Raw genomic sequence first — 10933 nt, 5'->3', positions numbered from 1 at the left:
TGAAACATGGCGCTTATTTACTTCTTGTGGTAATTTGTGAGCAGCAATACTTCCCATTGTTATTGTTGCAATGAGAAGTTTATAACACAATCCTTTTTTGAAATCTGACATATTTGTTCGAAAACTATTGGCAATAAAATCTATCTTTATTATCTTGGGACTAAATAAATAAATTTGAATATATAAATGTATATATAAGTTAGTAGAAAATAACTAATGTATGTATAAATTAGTAGAAAATCACTTATCAAAACTTTTTCATTTAACACTGTGTTTCATCAATTTCTAAATATGATTCTAATATGTATATATTATACCTATTCTATATATATATATATATATATGATTCTAATATGTATATATTATACCTATTCTATATATATATATATATATATATATATATATATATATATATATATATATATATATATATATATATATATATATATATATATATATATATATATATATAACTTAAATTTTAGTTATATACCAGTTTTGAAGTCTTAATAAAATAAAATTTTAAGATTAAGGTAAATATTCAAAATACCGATAAACATTCGTACAAAACAAGAAAATTTACAAAACTTACAATTCTTTTACATATATTTTATGACTTTCTTTATTCTTCTTACTTGTATTTTCTTACAATTCTTTCACATATACTTTCTTTTTCTACATAGGGGTAAATAGATTTTTGAACCGCTTTTTGTCAAAATTTTAAAAAAATTAGTCGACTTGCAAAAACCGAATAGTCAATTTAATCGACTATGGACTTTCTACTATAAGTAAAATAGACTAAAAGTCAATTAATTCGACTAATATTCTTAAAATCCTTATATCTATTTATTCAAAGTAAGTTTTTTCAATCTTAACTTCTGTTTGTTCAATTAATAACAATAGCATGGGCTATTACAACTTTTAAATTGTACCTAGTTTTTTGTTTACCACTTTATCATTAAATTTTATCTAGTTCAATACATTTTAGCAATATTTATACTATATGAACCTTTCGCTTATGTATTTCATTTTTAATTTTTTTCTTGTTTATTTGTTTTTTTGATGCTTTTTATTTTTGAAAATAATTTCATGTTCGGCCGTTCCAAGCTGACTCGGGGGTACTATAGCCAAATTAAATTGTAAAGTTCTAAAAATTAAATTTCATCTATACAATCCAGTTGCAAATTTCTTGCTCAGATAGTTAACTTTTTGACTCGTTTCCTGACAACCTAAATCACTAACCTTCACTCCTTGATTTATATCTTATCTCTGACCCTAGTTTGTGTTCAGTTTCTCCTTTTTCTCCCTTTGGTGGTTCTGACCATGCATTGATCTCTATAAAATTTTCATCTTGTACTTCTTCTGCGGACTCACTCTACCATCGCCCAATTTACTACTACTGCTACTACTAAAGCTGTCTGGGATTCTTTTCGTGATTTTCTTTGTGACGTTCCTGGGTCTGAGGTCTATTTTCTCTTAGCTAATAATTGGGCCTCCTATGTAACCTTCTAGATTCAGGCAGGAGTGGAAGCTTTTATCCCGCTCCTCTTTTCCAAGTGAAGCCTCATTTTACTCCATGGTTTTTACCTTCTTTTTTCATCTTTTTCAAAAGAAAAAAAAAAATTAATATTGCAAGAAATCAATGTAAAAGAGTGCTGTCTGATTCTAAGCTCCACTTTTCTCAGTTCAATAAATCTCAAATCTTATCTCAGAGGTTAGGCTCTAAAGACTTTTGGAAAATCTCCAGCAGCATCATTCATAAGGGTAGATCTAACATTCAATCTCTCATTGCAAAACTGTTTGCAAAGAACTTTTCTTCTAATTTAACTATTCTCTTCCTTCCAATCCAATTAAACAGGTTAACCCATTGTAAGACATTAAAATTACACCAGCGTCCGTTGCTAAAGTCATATCTCAATTAAACTCTTTTACAGCTTGTCGTCCAGACAACATTCCTATCATTGTTTTACAAAATTTTTTTCCAGAACTTTCTTTAATTTTCTCTAGAGTATTTAACAAGTGCTTTACTGAGTCTTGTTTTCCTTCTTGCTGGAAAATGGCAAGATGAAAAACAAGTCTTGTTTTCCTTCTTGCTGGAAAATGGCAAGATGAAAAACAAGACTCAGAAATGTTGTTCCAAGGTTAAAAAACTCCTGAAAAAATTCCAACCCTCTCCAATTATTGTCCAATCAGTCTTCTTTCTGTTATTAGCAAGATCTTTGAATTTTGATCAAAAAATTTCTCACTTTCCATCTTGTGTCAAATAACTTACTGTCAGACAATCAATACGGTTTTCAATCCTCTCACTCTGCGGCTGACTTGCTAACTACCGCGACTGAAATATTTTATTGTGAAATAGATAGAGGCACAGAGGCTAGGGGTATTGCTCTAGACATATATAAAGTTTTTGACAAAGTTTGGCATTCTGCTCCTCTCCATAAGCTTGCTTCATTTTGTAAGTCTGGGAAAGTTTTTGAGGTTAATAAATCATTTTTTTCAAACCAATGTATTAAAGTCAGTCTTAAAGGCCAACATTTCATTTCCCATAACGTCTGGTGTACCTCAAGGTTCTAGTTTAGGTCCTATTTTGTTTCTTACTTACATTGATGATCTTCCCAACAACCTTACATCTAAAATTGCTCTTTTTGTTAATGACTCAACTTTAAACTCCTCTATAGACATTCTTCTCTTTTTGATCGTTTAACTAAAACTTATTCTTGTTTAACTCGTCATTCAGCAAAGTTTCATTCATTTAAAGTATCTGTCCTTCCATGCTATAAAAACATTTATTTGTCTAGTTTTTTCCCCGCATTTCATTCCTTAAGAACTCTCTCTATCACCTATACGTTTTCCTGACTTGTACAACCTACAACCTTTCAAGTCTTCTATCAACCGTTTCGTTGCTCTATAACTTTATTATTATTTTTTCTAGTAACTCTTATCTTAGTGGTTGCTTGCAGCCTTTTCGGGACCAAATCAGAATAAATAAATAAATATATATATATATATATATATATATATATATATATATATACATATATATTCATATATATATATATATATATATATATATATATATATATATATATATATATATATATATATATATATATATATATATATATATATATATGTATGTATATATGTATGTATATATATATATATATATATATATATATATATATATATATATATATATATATATATCTTTAAAAGTCATATCTTGTTATACGATATGTATATAAATAAATTGATTTTAATAAAAAAGGCAGCGTATAACTATTGTTTTAAATGTATTTTAGATATAATAATATATTTACAATACTTCGTTGACCTATTGTGGTCAGCGTCATCAGGTAATGAAAAAAACGTAACAAAACAACATGAAACCAACCGTTTAAAAAAGAAGACATTAAAAAGCAGACAATATAAAAACCAATCAAATAATATAATAGTGATGTCAGTTAAATTTTTGTCAAAATTGGTCCCCAAGTTTTTGCTTTCACAGTATCCCCGTCATCTCTATTTAGAACAGTTTGCCCAATACCTATCTCGTGTCGAATTCTTGATTTATTTATCTCCAGGGATTTTCTAACTTTTCTTATCCTGTATTCTGGAATGACTGCCAAGGTTTTAGGATTCAGCCAATCAAAAGTACCACGGCATGTTCTAGAATGTTCCGTGGCTCCTGAACTCAACCATTTTTGATTTTTACAGGCTCTTTGGTGTTCCGCACTTCTTGAAATGATTTTCTTTTTGGTCTCACCAATATATATACTTCCGCATGAGCATTTAAGCTCGTAAACACCCGGATTCGAGTTCGGTGGTAGTTTTGTTTTGTTGTTGCATAGTATGTTATTTAAATTGGGAGGTGAAGTAAATATAACTCTGATGTTTTGTTTTTTAAACTCTCTTCTGAGTTTAGGGCCAATAATAGGTTTCCAAGGTTGTGTAACAAACTGCTTATTTAATTGTTTAGATGTAGTATTTTTTGAAACGCGGTCTAAGTAGTTTTTGGTTATTTTAATAAGATTACTTTTGTTATAGCCGTTTTCTAAAAATGTATCTATGAGGAAATCAATTTCTTGTAAGAGGTGTTTTTGGGAGCAGATTTGTTTTGCTCTACAAAGAAACCCTTTGAAGACGCCAGTAACTATGCTTGGGTTGATGTTAGAGTTTGGTTTTTTTTGAACATTGGTTATCGCATCCTTACGGTGTATTTGAAATTCATAAAATCCGTTCATTGTATTTGTAATAGATATATCTAAAAAGTTAAGTTGTTTTCTTCTGTTTTCAAGTTCAACAGTATATTTTATGGAGGGGTTTTGTTCATTTAAAGTTTTTAGGAACAGTTCTTGTTTTTCTTTCGAATCGAAGCGAGCATGGGTATCGTCAACATATCTTTTGTAAGTTATTGGCTGGAATGAATTATTAAAGGCTATATAAAGGGCTCTTTTTTCTAAATTTTGCAAAAATGCTTCAGCCATGACTACCATCAACGATAAACCAATTGGACTTGAGTTAGGTAAAACTCGAATTTAATCTTCGTATAAAAAGTAACACTTACTTAGTGAAAGTTCAATTAACTGGTGTATATCTGAAAGAGTTAATTTAGTCCTAGTTTTTAAATCCTCTAAATCATCGTTTAATATGCTAATAATAACCGGTATTGCTTCATCGATCGTTACAGATGGATATAAATTTACTATATCAAATGAGACTTGAATTTCATTAGGGTCTATCTTTCATTCTTTAGCATCGTTGACAAAACTTCTTGAATTAACTAGTCGAGCTGTATTTTTATTTAATGTTGGTTGAATGATTTTAACAGGATACTCTGATGTCATAAGGTGGCGTGTTAATAGTGGAAACAACAGGACGCATTGGGTAGTTTTTTTCTGGTTTGTGAGCTTTAACCATTCCATAGATTCTAGGTGGAACGCAATCTGATGGATACATTTTAAAGTAAGTGGCGTTATCTAACTTACCCTGTTTTCTTAATTTACATAAGAGTTTTTGAAATTTAGTGGTGAATGTAGGTGTTGGGTCGTAATCAATAACTTTACTATTTTTTATTTGTTCTTCTAATTTATATTTTGCTTCATTTTCGTTTAATAAAGCAAAACCTGCTCCTGTGTCAAATGGATATATCTTTAGATCTGAATGCTTTTTTAGGTTTTGTAAAAAAAAGTGTTGTTGTTTTGTTAAAAAAACAATATTAATAAAACAAAATATTGTTTTAATAATATTTAGATGTTGAAAAATAATAATCGAATAAAAATTACTTTATTACTTTTATCGCAATTTTCTTCGAAGAGAAAAAAAAAAAGTTTATTCCTACATTTCGACTAAATCGATTAAATTAAATAAGTTTCGACTTTTAGGCAACTTAATCAATTTAAAAATTTATTAAGTAAAAAATTTATTAAGTAAAATTTATTAAATAAAAAATATGCGAAAATCGCTGCGGTTTGCGACCACTGCGATTTTCGCATATTTTTTAATGTATTCTACTCTGAATTGCTTTTGGGCTACTTTAGTGCTACAATTTTGTACCAATTTGTGCTAATTTTCAATTAGAATCTAAAATTGATGTTTACATGTTTATTTTCAGATATAACTGAAATATTTTGGAACATTTTATATTACGGAGACCTTATTTGAAGCAGTACTAGTTAAAATGGTACGCGGTAAAGAACTGACATCTGAAAAGCGAGCTCAGGTCGCTATTTTGTACAAAGAGAACATTTCTATAAGGCAGATAGTCAAAAAGCTCGATATTTCACATTCCACTGTTGTAGCTACTGTAAAGAGAAATCAAGAGCTGAGAAGTTTTAAATATCGTTCACGCGCTGGGCGCCCGAGGGTAACAAGCAACCGTATGAATAATGCTATAATAAAGGCAGCAAAAAAATTACCAAGAGCATCCTCAAGTGCCATTAGAGGCAAACTGCCTGGATCACCATCCAATAAACCAAACAGTCGGACAATACACAGACGATTATTTGATGCAGGCTTGAAATCTTACCGACCAGCACGGAAGCCGAATCTTTAACCAAAGAATATTCGCGATCGCATAGCGTTTTGTCAGAAGTACAGGCAGTGGACACCAGCCCAGTGAAACAGGTGATGTTTTCAGATGAGAAAACATTCACGCAATTCTACTTATTTTGTAGACATGTCAGACGCCCACCAAATCAGAGGCATAATCCAAAGTACGTTATACCAACAGTCAAACAGGCTCCAAAAGTTATGGTTTGAGGAGCAGTCTCTGGTAGCGGTCGTGCCAGCATTTGCCTAAAAATACAACAATCAATGGTGCTGTTTACTTGAGTATACTGATACATAAGCTGCCACCATTTGTACCAATACATGGCATCACTTATTTCCAGCATGATGGCGCACCTTGTCATGGTACCAAGGCTGTTAAGGACTGACTGTGTTCTGAAAACATCCCCTACTGGAACCTTGGCCAGGCAACAGTCCAGATCTCAATATTATTGAAAATGTTTGGACTGTAATGAAGCAGAAGATTGCTGCACATAGCCCAAGTTCTGAAGATGACCTCATCAACTGGATTAAACGCGTGTGGGTGCAGGAGATTACGCCGAACTATTGCAAGAAACTGTGTGAATTGATGCCAGAACGTATTGAAAGTATTCTCAAAAATAAAGGATTTCATTGTAAATACTAAAATATGAATAGACATGCTGTTTAACCTGTATAGTGTGAATAAACATTCGAAATATATGTACTGATTTATAATTTACTACTTATTTTTCTAAATTTTGAGTGTTTTTTGTAAAAAATTGCAGTGGTCGCAAACTTTTGTCCATGACTGTATATATATATATGTATATATATATATATATATATATATATATATATATATATATATATATATATATATATATATATATATATATATATATGTATATATATATATATGTATATATATATATATGTATATATATATATATGTATATATATATATATATATATATATATATATATATATATATATATATATATATATGTATATATATATATATATATATATATATATATATATATATATATATATATATATTTGTACAAGATGTACTATGACTTACATCCGGACTACCAATATCCTGGGTATATTTATTGAGCACGAACTTGGAAAAACTCTGTGCTTTGACAAAATTGTTGCAAGTTTAGCATTGGATAATTCGGGGATTTCTCATGAAGTCGACCATAAAATAGCTGTTAAATTTAAGGCTTACAATTTCTCTCAAAAGTTCAGTTGCTCGTCGGTAAGTGTTTATTTTTAAGTTTATTTTTTTTTAATTGGTTTTACTTTAAAAAATTTTAATCTTCTACTAAAGCAGGTCCTCTCGGAAGTTATTGTATCCTTGTAGTAGTAAATTCTGTAAAAAATCAAATTAGTTTTTTTTTTTTTTTGTAGTTTCTTAGGTGCTCCCAGAAGTCCTCACGGTCACATTTTTACCAGAGCGCCACGGGAGAGCATTTAGCTAGAAGCTCACGCCTCTTTCTTTACCAATATCGCTTGTTGGGCTAGAGCCGGTGTCGAACCTCAATTTCATTTGGCTCTTTTGGCTTTAAATTGGTAATATAAGCTTTTTTTAATAAATTGGGAATAATAAGGCTTTACTATTCCCAATAATTTTCGATCCCAGGCGTCATACATATACAGGGTGACCGGAAAGTTTTGTCAGTACTTCACAATTAATTTATTTTTAACGTAATATACATAAACTAATGAAATTACAGTAACAGATCAAGTAACATATGTAGCGTATGTACACCAAGAATTATTCAAATCGGTCTCCTTTTCGGTCCACTGTCAATGATAATCGATGACGCCATGATTGTATGGCGGCACGAATGGTTTCCATCGGAAATTTTTCCTATTCCCAGTGGATCATCATTCGTTTCATGGAGGCCAAGTTAGGATGTTGTTTAGTATTGACCTTGGACTCCAAAATACCCCACACGCAAAAATCAAGTGGATTCAGGTTGGGAGAGGACGGAGGCCACTCATCCTTAGCAATAAACTTAAGGCAATTCTTTTGGAGGCATTCTTGCGTTGTTTTAGCTGTATGAGCTGGTGCTGAATCCTGTTGAAAACACCAGTCTCCATTGGGATATAACAAATTGGCTTCTGGTTTCAAAATTGCCTTCAGGACACTCTCTTGATAAGATACTGCATTAATTATGGTGCCACGTTCGATAAAGACCAATGGCAATTTTCCTTCGCTACACACTGCTGCCCATACCATCACCGAACTTCGATTCTCATACCGCTGAACTGTTTACTTTACTAATTTGAATATTTCAGCACCCGTAAGTCCTTCCTCATAATATCGTTGAATCAACAAACGATGAACATTCATAATGACTACAATAGAAAGAACAAACCCAGTTACTATTAAAAAATTCAGTTACAATTGATATGCATCATTGTACAGTTACAATTGTACTAAACTGATACAAAACTGATAAAAAAATTTAATGATAAACACTTGATGCTGACTATTTCAACAGTTTTTGAGATTTCTTAAATATATGAATCACATAATTTTGATGTTATTCATAAGATGATGCTGATGCTTCTAAAGGTATTTAAATTCAAAAGATATCATTCTTATTGTCTTTTAACGTTTACTACTTCAATATGTAAACTACTTTATCTTTTGTTATTATCTAAATCATTTTACAACATTTCCTTATGTTTATTTGTTTAATTATGTTTTCATTATATACTTAGTCAATAAAGTTGTAGCACATTATGCAGAACTTATTAAATGATTGCTGCTTATTTACTTACTGTAGTCAAATTCAAAGTGTTTGTTTCGGTATACAGTTTTCTTGTTAATTTCAGTCCAATCCTCACAGTCCACCAATTTTAAGTTTGAATGTTGTAACTTTTTGTTATGAGGTAGAAAATAAAAGAAGTATGCTTTGATTTAATTCATATACTTTTAATCTCAAGTGGTTTCTCAACGACTGCGGTTAGTAAAATTAAAACTGTTATTTTTAATTTATGGTAAGATTTATTGCCAATATCATTTTTTTTTGGATAAAATCCTTTTTGTTTCTAGTTCAATTTACATCTACCACTGTTAGTAAGTTTAAAAACCATTTCCTTTCAGCTGTGCATTAATTTAATCCCATTTTCAACTTTTTTGTTTGTTTGTTTGTTTTTTTGTAATTTTAGTTTCATCAACATCCTCCACAGTTTAAAATTTTTAAAAATTAATTTTTAACCTAAATGCCAAAATCAAATTTTTTTCATTGATTTTTATTTTTATTTTTGTTAATTACATCTTTTTTCTCTTAACCTACATCGACATCTACTGCAGATGTCGATGTCATTTCTTTATCAACTCATTACAGTCTATTCGCTAAAACTGTACAATAGATTTAATATCAATTCCAATTTTTTTGCTGGTAATGGCAGGTTTTTTATACTTTTAGTTTCATCAACATCTGGCACAGCAGGTAAGTTTAAAAGCTATTACTTTGTTCGCTCTGTATAAATCTAATGCTGATTTCTAGTAATTTTTTTTGTTAATAACTAAATCTTTTTTAACTTTAGTTTTATCTAAATATGCCACAGTTGGTATTAGATCTAGACTACAACATAATAAAACTTGAAAGCAGCTTGTAGATTTAGACGATGTGATGTCTAAAAGAATTATTAGCAGAAAGCTCTTTCACGAATAGTATGATACTGACCATTTAAAGTGTATCATTTTTAATGGTAAAGTGGAAAAAGTAAACAATAGACGGAATTTACACTATTTCTTACTGGAAACAAGATAAAACTGATAATGAAGCTGTTGAGTATAAGATGAAAAAAATCCAACTAGCGGCTGATGTTGTATTATTGGAGTTTATATTTTCTTAGTTAAAATATGAAATAATGCAATAATGCTTGAAAAATAAGTTCTGTAAGTTTTGTGGTTTGGTAATAGGTACAGCAAGTTTTGTGGCTTGCAAAATAGGTAACACAGGTTTTGTGGCTTGGTAATTAGGTACATTAAGTTCTGTGGCTTGCAAATAGGTACAGCACGTATTGTTACTTGCAAATTAGGTACCGCAGTTCAGTGGCTTCGAAATAAGAACCGCAAGTTTTGTGGCTAATCGGTACAGAAAGTTTTGTCATTTGCAATTTTTTTCGATAGATAGCTCTGGCTTACCTTTACGTGCTTAAGATAGCTCTGGCTTACCTTTACTATTGTTAAAAATAATATATTTTAATTCATTAATGGAATTCCGTTTAAACCGATTAGCTTAAATCAGAGTTTCAAGCCATATGGACTATTGTTACCTTAATAATTAATATGAATGTGAGAAAACAATGTTATTGTCTTCAGAAAGTCTCAAAGGTAAAAGAAGATTGATACTAAAAACAATTAAGAGTGCGACTCCAAGTTGCTTAATGATCTATATAGAGAATTAAGTGTAAATAAAAATATAATCAAAACAGCTTTTTACTTCAAACCTAAGCAGCCCTGCACTAAGCAGCCCTGTTTTAGTATAATTAACCGACAACGCAAACAGAGTAGAAATTTTGAAAGCTGCTAAAAAGCTTAAGATAATGAATAATTTTCAAAATGAATGCACTATTCTGGATCAAATCGAGCTCAATAGGAAACAAAATAAATAATAAGTTATTGACAAAAACAAATGCAACAGAAAACTTGCTATAGAAGGAACTATCAACAAGTCCTTTTGATATGGTATTCAAGAAATTAGAGTCTGCAAAACTTGCATCAAGTAAATTGACAAGAAAACATCTTGCTGGTATACTAATGCAACATTAGTAAACAACAAGTTTGATGAATTGTTAATTAATATTGAAAATCAACAATTACATATTGTAAAAATTTTTGAAACATGGCGAAGTGAATTATTAACAAAAAAT

General features: G+C 30.2%; 1 protein-coding gene across 1 annotated transcript; it reads right to left on the bottom strand.

Moving 5' to 3' along the window:
- Positions 1-3464: 3464 nt before the first annotated feature.
- LOC136082496 (uncharacterized) lies at positions 3465-4487 on the bottom strand. Its single transcript, XM_065801903.1, has one exon. It carries the CDS (start codon positions 4485-4487, stop codon positions 3465-3467), a length of 1023 nt encoding a protein of 340 aa, XP_065657975.1.
- Positions 4488-10933: the final 6446 nt, after the last annotated feature.

The sequence above is a fragment of the Hydra vulgaris genome, chromosome 07, assembly GCF_038396675.1.
Source record: "Hydra vulgaris chromosome 07, alternate assembly HydraT2T_AEP".
Lineage (NCBI taxonomy): Eukaryota > Metazoa > Cnidaria > Hydrozoa > Anthoathecata > Hydridae > Hydra > Hydra vulgaris.
The sequence above is the reverse complement of the archived record's forward strand: the minus strand, read 5'-3'. Positions and strand labels throughout refer to the sequence as shown.